This window comes from Leptonotus elevatus, chromosome 4 (genome assembly GCF_054856555.1).
Source record: "Leptonotus elevatus isolate MCC_2025b chromosome 4, RoL_Lele_1.0, whole genome shotgun sequence".
NCBI classification, from domain to species: Eukaryota; Metazoa; Chordata; class Actinopteri; order Syngnathiformes; family Syngnathidae; genus Leptonotus; species Leptonotus elevatus.
In genome coordinates this window covers 5,761,481-5,778,194 of record NC_141242.1, presented here as the reverse complement: position 1 = coordinate 5,778,194, position 16,714 = coordinate 5,761,481, and the positions used below count along the sequence as shown (strand labels likewise).

Genomic DNA, 16,714 nt, shown 5'->3' with positions numbered 1-16,714 from the left:
ACATGTTTGAATCCTAGCTGGCTGAATAACTTTTTCTGTTTAGCAAGGGTAGATACTCTTGCTTGAATACCATAACAAGAAATATAGCATACTGTTTTGTCTTTCTTTTTTTTTTTTTTACTAGCAATATATTTGCCACAATCCTACAGGATCTACATATTTTTAGTCTTTCATGGCAAGCGAAAATAACATGGGCCAATGCTAGACTAACAAAAACAAAATTAAAAAAAAGTGACGTGTTCATTAACACTACAGTGCATGGATTCCGTACAAAAAAATAGTTATGTATTTACAAATAAAGTACAGTTAAATCACTGAAAACATACACAGACATTTGACGCAGATACGAGTGACATTCAACATTCTCTCGCACGATCTTCAAGTATTGACTGCAAAAGTTGTAGAGAGGGACTCATACATGTTCCTGAGAAACAAAAACAAAAAGGAAGTTATGTATATCCAATCAATCGGTGCTAACTTTTTTTTCGCAAAGAAAACAATGATTGACACAGTGGTACTTAAACAGTTATCAATATGTGGTTGTAGTTTGCAGCAATGTAGAACTACACTGTATCATGTTGAGAGCTGCTTGTTTTTTTAAAAAGCTGTATATTGTTACATTTTACACTCTGAAAGAAGCAGACCAAATTTACAATCAATCAAACTTTTAAACATTAAAAACTAATGTAACATATTCATACAATTACTTTTAATGTTTTAAATTTAGAGCTGCTGTGCAAAATTTGATATAAAGTTGCATATAATGCAAGGGTATTTTTCCTAAAATGTGTCCAATAACATCAAGGATCTAAATAATAAAAAATAAATAAATAAATAAACATGAACATTTTGAATGTATTTTTTTTTAATCAATGTCTTTATTAGGTCCACTACAAACCAAGCAATGCAACCAAACACAACTGAGCTGTTGCACAGTGTCCGGGGTTATGTCACTAGTTTTCGTGAGTGGCTGACTGTCAGCTACTAGTTTTGCTGCGATTTGAAATTTGAATCACAGGTGACTATAGTTATAATTTTTTTTGTACCTGTGGTTAAAAAGCTACGTCTCTGTCACTGAAATACAATCAATGAATAGAACCAGTCAGCCTGACAAATATCCACACTCTCCTTCAGTTACTTTTTTTTTTTTTTATTGTATCGCTACAGGGACCAGGAAAATCGGCTTCTTCCTTGACAATCATGCTTTGTTGCTGTTTAAAAATTTACAATATATAAAATAAATAATAAAAATGGTATATCACCGGCGTCCTGCCAAAACCTCTTAAATCATAATTTCGTAAATTTCAGATAAAAAAAAAAATCTATACTATTGGTCAGTCCACATGTGTGGGTGTTATTATTATTAATATTATTATTATTATTATTTTATTTTATTAATTTATTTTTCATTTTTTACAAATTATTGACCAATCTAAAGTGGTGAACATACAACATTCACTTGCTTGATGATGTAATGCAATGTTAAAGGTTGAACATTTTTTTAATTATTATTATTATTATTATTATTTATATATATATATATATATATATATATATATATATATATATATATATTATTTTATTTTATTTTTACAAATTATTGACCAATCTAAAGTGGTGAAAATTGCTTGCTTGATGATGATGATATACAATGTTAAAGGTTGAACAAACATGCTTTCATTGATGATGTCATATTAAAGGTTGAACAGACGTTCTATTTTTGGGGTCTCCTAAAAAGTGACGATTTTGGAGGTACAAGGTAATTCTGTTTCATTTTCAAATATCAAATCGAACTGATGTTATAAGAAGAGGATCAATATATAACTGGATGTATACTGACCACTGTGCCCTCTGTGGATGTGCGTGATGAGACTGTTACATCATCGAGGATGGCTGAATTCAAGTACGTCTCCCCGTAAGAAATATCCTCATCTTCATAACTGTCAACACCCACACTGAAAGCCTCCTTCATCTTCTCAGGTAACATAAAGTTCATTATCACCACCAGAGCCCCGATGACAGTACACAGCACACCTAGGAAAGATTTCAGTTTGGTCAAATTCAAACAAAACCTCATGGAATCTGTAAGCAAGACATTCAATATTTACCGGTAGCCAGAGCCAGCCAAAATGAAAAGCTGTATTCCGCTTCAAAAGAGACGGTTCCGATGGAGAAAATACAGTTGGGCGCATGCATGATGGCGGTGAAAGCAGCCGCCGAGATGAAAAGGAAAGCGGCTGTAGCCAACATCATGTAGCCGGCGTATAAAATAACTGGCATGCAGAAGAGAATGTTGACCAGCATCCAGCAGCAAAATGCCGCCCTGGTTGGGAACAGTCAGTTAATTCCTACAACATTTAAACAAAAGTAGACCACAATTTTATATTTACATACCAGAGAGTTGCAGATGCGTATCGGCCAGAGTGTCTATAGTGGAAGATGAGGCCGCACGGGCTGCTGAGAGTGAATTTCTCAGCGATGTATAGGATGGGGTTCGGTACTCCTTTCTCCAACGCTTCCTCATAATCGTCCTCAATAGTGTCGCGCCAGCTGAACATCTCATTATAGTCGATTGTCTCGTTCAACTGAACAACAGGATTGCCTGCAGAGTGAAAAGGGGGCACCATACCGATTGCAACGTTAACATGTAGTGTACGGTACTGGTTCACATAGCCAACAGAAATCTGTGGTTTATAGCGTTTATATCGTTTTTATACGTTTTTTAGGTCAACATCATTACTACTACTAGCAAAAATGTCCTTCGTTTTAGTCATTTAATGCATGAGCCTTTAGGGGATGATTTAAAATGTGATTTTAAGTAGATTTATTTTGATATTAACCGGAATAAGGACATTTGAAAGTGTGTCACACAAAAGTGACGTCATCTAGCAGCAGCAAATAGAAAAGCACCTTCAGATGACGTTGCTCCCATGGTGTTTTTTAAATATAATAAATATAAATATAAATAAGTAATACACATTTAAAAAAAAAAAAACTAAAACTAATACTGAAACTAACTAAAACTAAACTAAAACTAAGCAGATATGAAATAACAAAAACTAACAGAACCCCCTTGAAAACTAATTAAAACTAACTCAATTTAAAAACCAAAACTCAAAACGAAATAAAAACTAACTAAAATGAAAAATTCCAAAACTATAATAACCCTGGTTGGAAACGGCGCTGATGTGTAAAACCCGGAAATCGCAAATCTGTGGCATTCACCTCATTATAATCCCTGAGAAGAACACTCACATAAAAACTTTTTTTTTAGGACATTATCTACTCAAAGTATTCTGATTTAACTTTTTTTACACCCACCAAAATATTGTGTCACTCTCACAAAAACACACCGTGACTGACCTTTTAGTGTAACATTGATGCCGTACAGGCCAACATGTAAACCAACGTCAGCGTGAACCACCGCATTGCTGAAAGACTTGTAGGTGGCGTTTGTGGTCATACGAGCCTCAGCCCAGTTGTCAGTGAAGTTGAGCGCTGCAGGAGGAACAAAAAAAAAAAAAGAGCGAGAAACACAATTTAAATGCTAGATTCATGAAAAGGTTTGTGGAAAAAGCGGTGAACTCACCCACGATGACGGCGCCGATAAACAAGCTCAGTACGATCCTCAGCAGCCAGAAGATCCGCTGATTACGAGAAAAGAGACATACAGTGACATTCGTTTGAAGGAAAATGTTGATTTTAAGATTTAATTTGAGAGGCTTTCCACTCACCGACTTTCCTCGAATCCCTGGCAGAATGAGAAGTATACAGAGCATGAGCACAAGGAAGCACACGATAACGGCGAGCAAGTGGCCACTGAAGATGAAGGATGTCCTTCGCATATGGTAGAAAGGATAAATGTCATCGTAGAACGTCATGTCGGGTCTCCGGCTCTTAACACGTCGCAGGGGATTCTTGCGAGTGAAGCAGCGAGTGTGACCTATGAGGAAACATGTGCCTCTTTTATACACAAGGAAGAGGATGGTTTGACTGGAGAAAAGTGGGGAAGAGGTATGATTCAGCGCAAATAACCAAGCCCATCTGGGAATTCCAGGTCACATGTTTTTAAATGAAGCAGAAGACACTTCAGCTGCTCCCGCAACTGCAGATCAACCTGCTGAACTCACTACCTTTCAACCTCCGCACAGGTAAGCAACGACTCTCACTCTCTCCTTAACAAATACATTAAAACAGTAGAGTGATTTTTCAACCAGTGTGATGAGAACAATGATCCAATTTCACTTAATTGAGGCAGAAATGATTTACTAATGCACCTTTATGAGTACTGCACATCACTAAGTACTTTATTTATTTATTTTTTAAACAAATGGGACGAGATCATGGGAATGTTTGTCTTTCTTTTTCTTGATTTGATAGAAAAATCGTGGAATGTTTTTGCTAGTACAGTATATCAAAATTTCTGGAGGTAAAAGTGATGATAAAACACGACCTTACATAATATAATACAACTTAATCAGATAAGCTTTGACAGTGAAGCGTGTTCAATAAAAAAAATAACAATTTCCTTTACATTTTTACATGGCATCGCAAACTGTGTTCGGTAGCAATAGAATAATAAAGAGCGACAGAAAATAAAATGTATGATGTGGACAATTTATGGTGTGGATTCCTACCTAGATCCGTGGCAACTTCCTCGTATGAACACGTACGTACCCATCATAAAAGTAATAATAAAAAAATAGAAAATAAAAGTTGGTATAGGAAGTGATAAACGAACAATCTCTGCAGGAAGTAAATGCAAATAAATGTTATCTCCACTTTACCTGAACTTTTCAGAAGTCCTCCACGGCTCTTGGCTGCAGCTCAGGAGCCCATCCATCCATCCATCCATCCATTTTCTGCATCAATGGATTTGCGTAAGCGGGTTTGGAGTGTTTGCGCAGTGCTCGGCTTGCTGCTCATCGTCGGTGAGTAGACGACGAGGTGAAACAGGTTCGAGACCAAAGTGGACAACGTGGAGAGTAAAGCGGCTTTTCGGTACATTTGAACAGATTCGCGGTGTGAAATATCGTGGGAAGTTCCTCGCTTTGACGGCTGGTACAACAGTTTAGGATGTCCCAAACGCGGCGCAGTGGGTAAGGAAAAGAAAAATCTTTCGAATTGAAACTTTTGCATTACAAGCCGCTTGGTTTTCTCAGCACGCGACGAACGTTGACCAGCGGCGTGCGTGTCACCGCCACTCGCGAGCTCGTTTTCTGCCCGGTGCCTTTGCGTGGTGACGTCATTGGCACCTACCTTTACGTAAACATTACGTAGGAACTGAACTCAATATTGTACTGGTGAAAGAGGTACTCATTTGACTCCTTTACGTAAGTAAAAGCAGAAAATACTAGACAGAAGACTCAAAAGTAAATTGTACAATTCGATTTTTACTGTCAATGTTTTGTTTTTTGTTTGTTTTTACCAAGAGCTAGCTTGCGTTGACTGAAGCATTTTATGATATCCAAACATGTTCCGTAGTTATGATATCAGTAGCATAAATATAACACACACTGATTTTTCAGTTTTCAGCAAAAAACGAGCACAAGTTAACAGTTACAGTGGCAACTCGCAACCTCAGTGTCCAGTCAAGTTAATCAATTTATGATTAATAACTAACATCACTAGACACGGCAATAAGAACCGATGGAGACGTTTATTGGGACTGAATGACAACGATGTGCCGTCGTGTATTTTATATCGCTGTATGATTCAAGATCTTGATAATTAATGCATCATAAATGTATTCTGGGGACGGGGATTAATAAGCCTCTGCAGCCCTTTTTCTTTTTGTTGCTGTAATGAGAATATGTTGTGTTGGAAGCTGTTATAATGACATGTCTGAAAGGAAAAATGAATAAAACAAACAAACAAATCAGCTGCCCTCGGGCTACAGCTACGAGTGGCCAATTGTTCGTCCAGTACGTCTGTCCAGCTATATTAACCACTCATGGGCAATCGATCAATGCGCGGCAGACATGCAGCATTGACAGTCTATTAAATCAGTGTGTGCTGTCGAGTAGCGCCGAAAGTGACGTCATGCAGCAGCCAACAAATTCGGCCTTCAGAGGAACCAGCATTGTGAATTCAGACACAGGCAATGAACGGAAGAGATGGCTAAGGACTCTTGCTTTAATTAAGATGGCAGATACATCCAGAACAACTGCTTGGAAGGGAGCTATGCTCACCAATATACAACCACCAGAGTCAGGAGGAGACATATCCACGATATCACCAATAAAGTGACTGGAGGAGGAGTATGGTAACCAATGTGCCACTAACAGTGAACAGAAGATTGCTGGGGACTCTTGCTTTAAGGCAGCTGGATCCAGAAAAACATGCGTTGGATGAATTGAACCCGGGTCAACTGCTTGGAAGGTAGCTATGCTTTCCACTAAACCCAGAACGCAGTTAATAAGCAATAGAGCTAAGCAAATCACAATACCAAAATCGCAAAGAATGGAAAAATTTAAAACGCAGTGAATGGAAGAAAACACTATGCTAACCGCTATACCACCAAAGAAGTCAATAGAGCCAAATGATATTCCACCTAAACAGTCATTTGAAAATTGCAGGGGACTCCCGCTTTAAGGTAGCTATATCCAGAAAAACTTGCATTGGCTGGGAACTAAACCTAGTTCAACTGCTTGGAAGGCAGCTATGCGCACCACTATACCACCAATGCAGTTGAAAAACATCAGAGCTAAGTAAACCCCAATACCAAAAAAACGCAGTGAATGGATGCAAAGAGTATGCTAACCGCTATACCACCAAATAAGTCAATTGAGGCAAGCGCTATGCAGTGAAGAGAGTCTTGTGCCCAGACTTAGTCATAACTGTTTTAATTTCCTTATTTCCTCAGTAGAGCTTTGTGAGTGTTATCGCAATTTCTGCCAGGGGCCGTCATGACTGGGGGACATCCTCTATTTCCACAACAATGGGCCATTGTCTGTGGTTGAAGTCAATGTGTTTGAATGATGTCTTTGAAGTCCTATCTCATGTCCGGTGAACTCCGGGTGGGCTGTTTGCTGGGGGCTCCCTTCAAGATAGTATAAGAATGTTGTAAGTCCTCTGAAATCTTCTCACTTGTGAGAGGCTGCAGCCATTGTCTGGAACTCACTTGTGCCCGGAATATTCTGTAGAAATAAAAACTTCGAAGTAACTGTTCATCGATTTCCAGCCTGTATTCGGATAACCAACATTCTCATTACCCGAAAGAAAACGAACACGTGGAGGAAAAGATCTGCCTCTTAACAGCAGTCATTGGACAACAATACAAAAAACGCAGTGAATGGTAGCAAACACTATGCTAACCGCTATACCACCAAAGAAGTCAATGGAGGCAAGCGCTATGCCACCTAAGTAGTCATTGGACGATTGCTGGGGACTCTTGCTTTAAAGCAGTTTGAGGAAAGAAGAGGTGCATTGGCCGGGAATCGAACCAGGGTCAACTGCTTGGAAGGCAGCTATGCTCACCACTATACCACCAATGCAGTTGCAAGTCAATAGAGGTAAGCAAACCACAATATCAAAATTGCAGTGAATGGAAGCAAAAACTAAAAACGCAGTGAATGGAAGCAAATACTATAATAACCGCTATACCACCAATGCAGTTGCAAGTCAAAAGAGGTAAGCAAACCACAATATCAAAATTGCAGTGACTGGAAGCAAAAACTAAAAACGTAGTGAATGGAAGAAAAACTAAAAACACAGTGAATGGAAGAAAAACTAAAAACGCAGTGAATGGAAACAAATACTATGCTAACCACTCTACCACCAAATAACTCAATTCAATCAAGTGCTATGCCACCTACGAAGTCATTGGGCGATTGCTCGGGACTCTTGCTTTAAAGCAGTTTGTGGCAAAAAGAGGTGCATTGGCCGGGAATCGAACCCGGGTCAACTGCTTGGAAGGCAGCTATGCTCACCACTATACCACCAATGCAGTTGCAAGCCAATAGAGGTAAGCAAACCACAATATTAAAATTGCAGTGAATGGAAGCAAAAACTAAAAACGCAGTGATTGGAAGCAAATACTATGCTAACCTCTATACAACCAAATAACTCAATTGAATCACGTGCGATGCCACCTACGCAGTCATTGGCCAATTGCTGGGGACTCTTGCTTTAAAGTAGTTTGATGCAGAAAGAGATGCATTGGCCGGGAATCGAACCAGGGTCAACAACTTGGAAGGTAGCTATGCTCACCACTATACCACCAATGCTGTTGAAAGACATTAGAAGTAAGCAAACCACATTATCAAAATTGCAGTGAATGGTAGCAAAAAATATGCGAACCGCTATAACACCAAAGCAGTCAATGGAAGATTGCTGGGGACTCTTGCTTTAAAGTAGTTTGATGCAGAAAGAGATGCATTGGCCGGGAATCGAACCCGGGTCAACTGCTTGGAAGGCAGCTATGCTCACCACTATACCACCAATGCAGTTGCAAGTTAATAGAGGTAAGCAAACCACAATATTAAAATTGCAGTGAATGGAAGCAGAGTATGCTAACCACAATACCACCAAAGAAGTCAATGGAGGAAAGCGCTATGCCACCTAAGCTGCAATTGGAAGATTGCTGGGGGCCCTTGCTTTAAAGTAGTTTGATGCAGAACGAGATGCATACCACCGCTATACCACCAAAGAAATCAATTGAGGAAAGCGTAATGCCACCTAAGCAGTCATTGGACGAATGATGGGGACTCTTGCTTTAAAGCAGTTTGAGGCAAGAAGAGGTGCATTGGCCGGGAATCGAACCAGGGTCAACTGCTTGGAAGGCAGCTATGCTCACCACTATACAACCAATGCAGCTGCAAGTCAATAGAGGTAAGAAAACCACAATATCATAATTGCAGTGAATGGAAGCAAAAACTAAAAACGCAGTGAATGGAAGCAAATACTATAATAACCGCTATACCACCAATGCAGTTGCAAGTCAATAGAGGTAAGCAAACCACAATATCAAAATTGCAGTGACTGGAAGCAAAAACTAAAAACGTAGTGAATGGAAGAAAAACTAAAAACACAGTGAATGGAAGAAAAACTAAAAACGCAGTGAATGGAAACAAATACTATGCTAACCGCTCTACCACCAAATAACTCAATTCAATCAAGTGCTATGCCACCTAAGCAGTCATTGGAAGATTGGTGGGGACGCTTGCTTTAAAGTAGTTTGATGCCGAAAGAGATGCATTGGCCGGGAATCGAACCCGGGTCAACTGCTTGGAAGGCAGCTATGCTCACCACTATACCACCAATGCAATTGAAAGACATTAGAGGTAAGCAAACCACAATATCAAAATTGCAGTGAATGGAAGCAAAAACTAAAAATGCAGTGAATGGAAGAAAAACTAAAAACGCAGTGAATGGAAGCAAATACTATGCTAACCGCTATACCACCAAAGAAATCAATTGAGATAAGCGTAATGCCACCTAAGCAGACATTGGACGATTGCTGGGGACTCTTGCTTTAAAGCAGTTTGAGGCAAAAAGCCATGCATTGGCCGGGAATCGAACCCGGGTCAACTGCTTGGAAGGCAGCTATGCTCACCACTATACCACCAATGCAGTTGAGAGACATTAGAGGTAAGCAAACCACAATATCAAAATTGCAGTGAATGGAAGCAAAAACTAAAAATGCAGTGAATGGAAGAAAAACTAAAAACGCAGTGAATGGAAGCAAATACTATGCTAACCGCTATACCACCAAATAACTCAATTGAATCACATGCGATGCCACCTACGCAGTCATTAGCCGATTGCTGGGGACTCTTGCTTTAAAGTAGTTTGATGCAGAAAGAGATGCATTGGCCGGGAATCGAACTCGGGTCAACTGCTTGGAAGGTAGCTATGCTCACCACTATACCACCAATGCTGTTGAAAGACATTAGAAGTAAGCAAACCACATTATCAAAATTGCAGTGAATGGAAGCAAAAACTAAAAACGCAGTGAATGGAAGAAAAACTAAAAACGCAGTGAATGGAAGAAAACACTATGCTAACCGCTATACCACCAAAGAACTCAATTGAATCAAGTGCTATGCCACCTACGCAGTCATTGGCCGATTGCTGGGGAGTCTTGCTTTAAAGCAGTTTGATGCAAAAAGCCATGCATTGGCCGGGAATCGAACCCGGGTCAACTGCTTGGAAGAAAGCTATGCTCACCACTATACCACCAATGCAGTTGAGAGACATTAGAGGTAAGCAAACCACAATATCAAAATTGCAGTGAATGGAAGCAGAGTATGCAATCCACAATACCACCAAAGAAGTCAATGGAGGAAAGCGCTATGCCACCTAAGCAGTCATTGGAAGATTGCTGGGGACGCTTGCTTTAAAGTAGTTTGATGCAGAAAGAGATGCATTGGCCGGGAATCGAACCCGAGTCAACTGCTTGGAAGGCAGCTATGCTCACCACTATACCACCAATGCAGTTGAGAGACATTAGAGGTAAGCAAACCACAATATCAAAATTGCAGTGAATGGAAGCAAAAACTAAAAACGCAGTGAATAGAAGAAAAACTAAAAACGCAGTGAATGGAAGCAAATACTATGCTAACTGCTATACCACCAAAGAAATCAATTGAGATAATCGTAATGCCACCTAAGCAGTCATAGGACGATTGCTGGGGACTCTTGCTTTAAAGCAGTTTGAGGCAAAAAGCCATGCATTGGCCGGGAAGCGAACCCGGGTCAACTGCTTGGAAGGCAGCTATGCTCACCACTATACAACCAATGCAGTTGCAAGTCAATAGAGGTAAGCAAACCACAATATTAAAATTGCAGTGAATGGAAGCAGAGTATTCAAACCACAATACCACCAAAGAAGTCAATGGAGGAAAGCGCTATGCCACCTAAGCAGTCATTGGAAGATTGCTGGGGACGCTTGCTTTAAAGTAGTTTGATGCAGAAAGAGATGCATTGGCCAGGAATCGAACCCGGGTCAACTGCTTGGAAGGCAGCTATGCTCACCACTATACCACCAATGCAGTTGAGAGACATTAGAGGTAAGCAAACCACAATATCAAAATTGCAGTGAATGGAAGCAAAAACTAAAAACGCAGTGAATAGAAGAAAAACTAAAAACGCAGTGAATGGAAACAAATACTATGCTAACTGCTATACCACCAAAGAAATCAATTGAGATAATCGTAATGCCACCTAAGCAGTCATAGGACGATTGCTGGGGACTCTTGCTTTAAAGCAGTTTGATGCAAAAAGCCATGCATTGGCCGGGAATCGTACCCGGGTCAACTGCTTGGAAGGTAGCTATGCTCACCACTATACCACCAATGCAGTTGAGAGACATTAGAGGTAAGCAAACCACAATATCAAAATTGCAGTGAATGGAAGCAAAAACTAAAAACGCAGTGAATGGAAGCAAATACTATGCTAACCGCTATACCACCAAAGAAATCAATTGAGATAAGCGTAATGCCACCTAAGCAGTCATTGGACGATTGCTGGGGACTCTTAATTTGAAGCAGTTTGAGGCAAAAAGCCGTGCATTGGCCGGGAATCGAACCCGGGTCAACTGCTTGGAAGGCAGCTATGCTCACCACTATACCACCAATGCAGTTGAAAGACATTAGAGGTAATCAAACCACAATATAAAAATTGCAGTGAATGGAAGCAAAAACTAAAAACGCAGTGAATGGAAGAAAAACTAAAAACGCAGTGAATGGAAGAAAACACTATGCTAACCGCTATACCACCAAAGAACTCAATTGAATCAAGTGCTATGCCACCTACGCAGTCATTGGCCGATTGCTGGGGACTCTTGCTTTAAAGCAGTTTGAGGCAAAAAGCCGTGTATTGGCCAGGAATTGAACCCGGGTCAACTGCTTGGAAGGCAGCTATGCTCACCACTATACCACCAATGCAGTTGCAAGTCAATAGAGGTAAGCAAACCACAATATTAAAATTGCAGTGAATGGAAGCAGAGTACGCAAACCACAATACCACCAAAGAAGTCAATGGATGAAAGCGCTATGCCACCTAAGCAATCATTGGAAGATTGCTGGGGATGCTTGCTTTAAAGTAGTTTGATGCAGAAAGAGATGCATTGGCCGGGAATCGAACCCGGGTCAACTGCTTGGAAGGCAGCTATGCTCACCACTATACCACCAATGCAGTTGAGAGACATTAGAGGTAAGCAAACCACAATATCAAAATTGCAGTGAATGGAAGCAAAAACTAAAAACGCAGTGAATGGAAGAAAAACTAAAAACGCAGTGAATGGAAGCAAATACTATGCTAACCGCTATACCACCAAAGAAATCAATTGAGATAATCGTAATGCCACCTAAGCAGTCATTGGACGATTGCTGGGGACTCTTGCTTTGAAGCAGTTTGAGGCAAAAAGCCGTGCATTGGCCGGGAATCGAACCCGGGTCAACTGCTTGGAAGGCAGCTATACTCACCACTATACCACCAATGCAGTTGAGAGACTTTAGAGGTAAGCAAACCACAATATCAAAATTGCAGTGAATGGAAGCAAAAACTAAAAAAGCAGTGAATAGAAGAAAAACTAAAAACGCAGTGAATGGAAGCAAATACTATGCTAACCGCTATACCACCAAAGAAATCAATTGAGATAAGCGTAATGCCACCTAAGCAGTCATTGGATGATTGCTGGGGACTCTTGCTTTAAAGCAGTTTGAGGCAAAAAGAGGTGCATTGGCCGGGAATCGAACCCGGGTCAACTGCTTGGAAGGCAGCTATACTCAACCCCTATACCACCAATGCAGTTTAGCAACATTAGAGGTAAGAAAATCACAATATCAAAATTGCAGTGAATGGAAGCAAAAACTAAAAACGCAGTGAATGGAAGAAAAACTAAAAACGCAGTGAATGGAAGCAAATACTATGCTAACCACAATACCACCAAAGAAGTCAATGGAGGAAAGCGCTATGCCACCTAAGCAGTCATTGAAAGATTGCTGGGGACGCTTGCTTTAAAGTAGTTTGATGCAGAAAGAGATGCATTGGCCGGGAATCGAACCCAGGCCAACTGCTTGGAAGGCAGCTATGCTCACCACTATACCACCAATGCAGTTGAGCGACATTAGAGGTAAGAAAACCACAATATCAAAATTGCAGTGAATGGAAGCAAAAACTAAAAACGCAGTGAATGGAAGAAAAACTAAAAACGCAGTGAATGGAAGCAAATACTATGCTAACCGCTATACCACCAAAGAAATCAATTGAGATAAGCGTAATGCCACCTAAGCAGTCATTGGACGATTGCTGGGGACTCTTGCTTTGAAGCAGTTTTAGGCAAAAAGTCGTGCATTGGCCGGGAATCGAACACGGGTCAACTGCTTGGAAGGCAGCTATGCTCACCACTATACCACCAATGCAGTTGAAAGACATTAGAGGTAAGCAAACCACAATATCAAAATTGCAGTGAATGGAAGCAAAAACTAAAAACGCAGTGAATGGAAGAAAAACCCAAAACGCAGTGAATGGAAGAAAACACTATGCTAACCGCTATACCACAAAAGAACTCAATTGAATCAAGTGCTATGCCACCTACGCAGTCATTGGCCGATTGCTGGGGACTCTTGCTTTAAAGCAGTTTGAGGTAAAAAGCCATGCATTGGCCGGGAATCGAACCCGGGTCAACTGCTTGGAAGGTAGCTATGCACACCACTATACCACCAATGCAATTGAAAGACATTAGAGGTAAGCAAACCACCATATCAAAATTGCAGTGAATGGAAGCAGAGTATGCAAACCACAATACCACCAAAGAAGTTAATGGAGGAAAGCGCTATGCCACCTAAGCAGTCATTGGAAGATTGCTGGGGACGCTTGCTTTAAAGTAGTTTGATGCAGAAAGAGATGCATTGGCCGGGAATCGAACCCGGGTCAACTGCTTGGAAGGCAGCTATGCTCACCACTATACCAACAATGCAGTTGAGAGACATTAGAGGTAAGCAAACCACAATATCAAAATTGCAGTGAATGGAAGCAAAAACTAAAAACGCAGTGAATGGAAGAAAAACTAAAAACGCAGTGAATGGAAGCAAACACTATGCTAACCGCTATACCACCAAAGAAATCAATTGAGATAAGCGTAATGCCACCTAAGCAGTCATTGGACGATTGCTGGGGACTCTTGCTTTGAAGCAGTTTGAGGCAAAAAGCCGTGCATTGGCCGGGAATCGAACCCGGGTCAACTGCTTGGAAGGCAGCTATACTCACCACTATACCACCAATGCAGTTGAGAGACTTTAGAGGTAAGCAAAACACAATATCAAAATTGCAGTGAATGGAAGCAAAAACTAAAAAAGCAGTGAATAGAAGAAAAACTAAAAACGCAGTGAATGGAAGCAAATACTATGCTAACCGCTATACCACCAAAGAAATCAATTGAGATAAGCGTAATGCCACCTAAGCAGTCATTGGACGATTGCTGGGGACTCTTGCTTTAAAGCAGTTTGAGGCAAAAAGAGGTGCATTTGCCGGGAATCGAACCCGGGTCAACTGCTTGGAAGGCAGCTATGCTCACCACTATACCACCAATGCAGTTGAGCGACATCAGAGGTAAGCAAACCGCAATATCCAAATTGCAGTGAATGGAAGCAAAAACTAAAAACGCAGTCAATGGAAGAAAAACTAAAAACGCAGTGAATGGAAGCAGAGTATGCAAACAACAATACCACCAAAGAAGTCAATGGAGGAAAGCGCTATGCCACCTAAGCAGTCATTGGAAAATTGCTGGGGACGCTTGCTTTAAAGTAGTTTGATGCAGAAAGAGATGCATTGGCCGGGAATCGAACTCGGGTCAACTGCTTGGAATGTAGCTATGCTCACCACTATACCACCAATGCAGTTGAAAGACATTAGAGGTAAGCAAACCACCATATCAAAATTGCAGTGAATGGAAGCAGAGTATGCAAACCACAATACCACCAAAGAAGTCAATGGAGGAAAGCGCTATGCCACCTAAGCAGTCATTGGAAGATTGCTGGGGACGCTTGCTTTAAAGTAGTTTGATGCAGAAAGAGATGCATTGGCCGGGAATCGAACCCGGGTCAACTGCTTGGAAGGCAGCTATGATCACCACTATACCACCAATGCAGTTGAGCGACATTAGAGGTAAGCAAACCACAATATCAAAATTGCAGTGAATGGAAGCAAAAACTAAAAAAGCAGTGAATAGAAGAAAAACTAAAAACGCAGTGAATGGAAGCAAATACTATGCTAACCGCTATACCACTAAAGATATCAATTGAGATAAGCGTAATGCCACCTAAGCAGTCATTGGACGATTGCTGGGGACTCTTGCTTTAAAGCAGTTTGAGGCAAAAAGAGGTGCATTGGCCGGGAATCGAACCCGGGTCAACTGCTTGGAAGGCAGCTATGCTCACCACTATACCACCAATGCAGTTGAGCGACGTAAGAGGTAAGCAAACCGCAATATCCAAATTGCAGTGAATGGAAGCAAAAACTAAAAACGCAGTCAATGGAAGAAAAACTAAAAACGCAGTGAATGGAAGCAGAGTATGCAAACCACAATACCACCAAAGAAGTCAATGGAGGAAAGCGCTATACCACCTAAGCAGTCATTGGAAAATTGCTGGGGACGCTTGCTTTAAAGTAGTTTGACGCAGAAAGAGATGCATTGGCCGGGAATCGAACTCGGGTCAACTGCTTGGAAGGTAGCTATGCTCACCACTATACCACCAATGCAGTTGAAAGACATTAGAGGTAAGCAAACCACCATATCAAAATTTGCAGTGAATGGAAGCAGAGTATGCAAACCACAATACCACCAAAGAAGTCAATGGAGGAACGCGCTATGCCACCTAAGCAGTCATTGGAAGATTGCTGGGGACGCTTGCTTTAAAGTAGTTTGATGCAGAAAGAGATGCATTGGCCGGGAATCGAACCCGGGTCAACTGCTTGGAAGGCAGCTATGCTCACCACTATACCACCAATGCAGTTGCAAGTCAATAGAGGTAAGCAAACCACAATATTAAAATTGCAGTGAATGGAAGCAGAGTACGCAAACCACAATACCACCAAAGAAGTCAATGGATGAAAGCGCTATGCCACCTAAGCAATCATTGGAAGATTGCTGGGGATGCTTGCTTTAAAGTAGTTTGATGCAGAAAGAGATGCATTGGCCGGGAATCGAACCCGGGTCAACTGCTTGGAAGGCAGCTATGCTCACCACTATACCACCAATGCAGTTGAGAGACATTAGAGGTAAGCAAACCACAATATCAAAATTGCAGTGAATGGAAGCAAAAACTAAAAACGCAGTGAATGGAAGAAAAACTAAAAACGCAGTGAATGGAAGCAAATACTATGCTAACCGCTATACCACCAAAGAAATCAATTGAGATAATCGTAATGCCACCTAAGCAGTCATTGGACGATTGCTGGGGACTCTTGCTTTGAAGCAGTTTGAGGCAAAAAGCCGTGCATTGGCCGGGAATCGAACCCGGGTCAACTGCTTGGAAGGCAGCTATACTCACCACTATACCACCAATGCAGTTGAGAGACTTTAGAGGTAAGCAAACCACAATATCAAAATTGCAGTGAATGGAAGCAAAAACTAAAAAAGCAGTGAATAGAAGAAAAACTAAAAACGCAGTGAATGGAAGCAAATACTATGCTAACCGCTATACCACCAAAGAAATCAATTGAGATAAGCGTAATGCCACCTAAGCAGTCATTGGATGATTGCTGGGGA

The 16,714-nt window shown here is 40.9% G+C and overlaps 2 protein-coding genes and 29 non-coding genes across 31 annotated transcripts in view; 1 reads left to right on the top strand and 30 right to left on the bottom strand.

The window, feature by feature from the left end:
• Window positions 1-27: 27 nt before the first annotated feature.
• On the bottom strand, window positions 28-5,193 carry duoxa (dual oxidase maturation factor). The gene is made up of 8 exons (XM_086072781.1): window positions 4,788-5,193; window positions 3,735-3,943; window positions 3,590-3,647; window positions 3,364-3,498; window positions 2,395-2,602; window positions 2,109-2,323; window positions 1,841-2,034; window positions 28-424 (listed from the first exon to the last, which is right to left on the bottom strand). Exons 2-8 carry the CDS (start codon window positions 3,879-3,881, stop codon window positions 413-415), a joined length of 969 nt encoding a protein of 322 aa, XP_085928907.1. The 5' UTR covers window positions 3,882-3,943; window positions 4,788-5,193; the 3' UTR covers window positions 28-412.
• Window positions 4,812-16,714, top strand: part of duox (dual oxidase) — a 38,070-nt gene continuing 26,167 nt past the window's right edge. The window contains exons 1-2 of the mRNA XM_086072782.1: window positions 4,812-4,931; window positions 5,016-5,099. Coding sequence (XP_085928908.1) covers window positions 4,871-4,931; window positions 5,016-5,099 — 145 coding nt within the window. The 5' untranslated portion in view covers window positions 4,812-4,870. The remainder of the gene's footprint in view (window positions 4,932-5,015; window positions 5,100-16,714) is intronic.
• On the bottom strand, window positions 7,425-7,496 carry trnag-ucc (transfer RNA glycine (anticodon UCC)). The gene has a single exon. It is a non-coding gene; the product is annotated as a tRNA-Gly (tRNA).
• Window positions 7,877-7,948, bottom strand: trnag-ucc (transfer RNA glycine (anticodon UCC)). The gene has a single exon. It is a non-coding gene; the product is annotated as a tRNA-Gly (tRNA).
• On the bottom strand, window positions 8,376-8,447 carry trnag-ucc (transfer RNA glycine (anticodon UCC)). Its single transcript has one exon. It is a non-coding gene; the product is annotated as a tRNA-Gly (tRNA).
• On the bottom strand, window positions 8,743-8,814 carry trnag-ucc (transfer RNA glycine (anticodon UCC)). Its single transcript has one exon. It is a non-coding gene; the product is annotated as a tRNA-Gly (tRNA).
• Window positions 9,195-9,266, bottom strand: trnag-ucc (transfer RNA glycine (anticodon UCC)). The gene has a single exon. It is a non-coding gene; the product is annotated as a tRNA-Gly (tRNA).
• trnag-ucc (transfer RNA glycine (anticodon UCC)) lies at window positions 9,502-9,573 on the bottom strand. The gene has a single exon. It is a non-coding gene; the product is annotated as a tRNA-Gly (tRNA).
• Window positions 9,809-9,880, bottom strand: trnag-ucc (transfer RNA glycine (anticodon UCC)). The gene has a single exon. It is a non-coding gene; the product is annotated as a tRNA-Gly (tRNA).
• trnag-ucc (transfer RNA glycine (anticodon UCC)) lies at window positions 10,116-10,187 on the bottom strand. The gene has a single exon. It is a non-coding gene; the product is annotated as a tRNA-Gly (tRNA).
• On the bottom strand, window positions 10,366-10,437 carry trnag-ucc (transfer RNA glycine (anticodon UCC)). Its single transcript has one exon. It is a non-coding gene; the product is annotated as a tRNA-Gly (tRNA).
• Window positions 10,673-10,744, bottom strand: trnag-ucc (transfer RNA glycine (anticodon UCC)). Its single transcript has one exon. It is a non-coding gene; the product is annotated as a tRNA-Gly (tRNA).
• trnag-ucc (transfer RNA glycine (anticodon UCC)) lies at window positions 10,923-10,994 on the bottom strand. The gene has a single exon. It is a non-coding gene; the product is annotated as a tRNA-Gly (tRNA).
• On the bottom strand, window positions 11,230-11,301 carry trnag-ucc (transfer RNA glycine (anticodon UCC)). The gene has a single exon. It is a non-coding gene; the product is annotated as a tRNA-Gly (tRNA).
• On the bottom strand, window positions 11,510-11,581 carry trnag-ucc (transfer RNA glycine (anticodon UCC)). The gene has a single exon. It is a non-coding gene; the product is annotated as a tRNA-Gly (tRNA).
• On the bottom strand, window positions 11,817-11,888 carry trnag-ucc (transfer RNA glycine (anticodon UCC)). The gene has a single exon. It is a non-coding gene; the product is annotated as a tRNA-Gly (tRNA).
• trnag-ucc (transfer RNA glycine (anticodon UCC)) lies at window positions 12,067-12,138 on the bottom strand. Its single transcript has one exon. It is a non-coding gene; the product is annotated as a tRNA-Gly (tRNA).
• Window positions 12,374-12,445, bottom strand: trnag-ucc (transfer RNA glycine (anticodon UCC)). Its single transcript has one exon. It is a non-coding gene; the product is annotated as a tRNA-Gly (tRNA).
• trnag-ucc (transfer RNA glycine (anticodon UCC)) lies at window positions 12,681-12,753 on the bottom strand. Its single transcript has one exon. It is a non-coding gene; the product is annotated as a tRNA-Gly (tRNA).
• trnag-ucc (transfer RNA glycine (anticodon UCC)) lies at window positions 12,989-13,060 on the bottom strand. Its single transcript has one exon. It is a non-coding gene; the product is annotated as a tRNA-Gly (tRNA).
• trnag-ucc (transfer RNA glycine (anticodon UCC)) lies at window positions 13,296-13,367 on the bottom strand. The gene has a single exon. It is a non-coding gene; the product is annotated as a tRNA-Gly (tRNA).
• Window positions 13,603-13,674, bottom strand: trnag-ucc (transfer RNA glycine (anticodon UCC)). Its single transcript has one exon. It is a non-coding gene; the product is annotated as a tRNA-Gly (tRNA).
• trnag-ucc (transfer RNA glycine (anticodon UCC)) lies at window positions 13,853-13,924 on the bottom strand. The gene has a single exon. It is a non-coding gene; the product is annotated as a tRNA-Gly (tRNA).
• Window positions 14,160-14,231, bottom strand: trnag-ucc (transfer RNA glycine (anticodon UCC)). The gene has a single exon. It is a non-coding gene; the product is annotated as a tRNA-Gly (tRNA).
• trnag-ucc (transfer RNA glycine (anticodon UCC)) lies at window positions 14,467-14,538 on the bottom strand. Its single transcript has one exon. It is a non-coding gene; the product is annotated as a tRNA-Gly (tRNA).
• On the bottom strand, window positions 15,022-15,093 carry trnag-ucc (transfer RNA glycine (anticodon UCC)). Its single transcript has one exon. It is a non-coding gene; the product is annotated as a tRNA-Gly (tRNA).
• On the bottom strand, window positions 15,329-15,400 carry trnag-ucc (transfer RNA glycine (anticodon UCC)). The gene has a single exon. It is a non-coding gene; the product is annotated as a tRNA-Gly (tRNA).
• trnag-ucc (transfer RNA glycine (anticodon UCC)) lies at window positions 15,634-15,705 on the bottom strand. Its single transcript has one exon. It is a non-coding gene; the product is annotated as a tRNA-Gly (tRNA).
• On the bottom strand, window positions 15,885-15,956 carry trnag-ucc (transfer RNA glycine (anticodon UCC)). Its single transcript has one exon. It is a non-coding gene; the product is annotated as a tRNA-Gly (tRNA).
• On the bottom strand, window positions 16,135-16,206 carry trnag-ucc (transfer RNA glycine (anticodon UCC)). The gene has a single exon. It is a non-coding gene; the product is annotated as a tRNA-Gly (tRNA).
• On the bottom strand, window positions 16,442-16,513 carry trnag-ucc (transfer RNA glycine (anticodon UCC)). Its single transcript has one exon. It is a non-coding gene; the product is annotated as a tRNA-Gly (tRNA).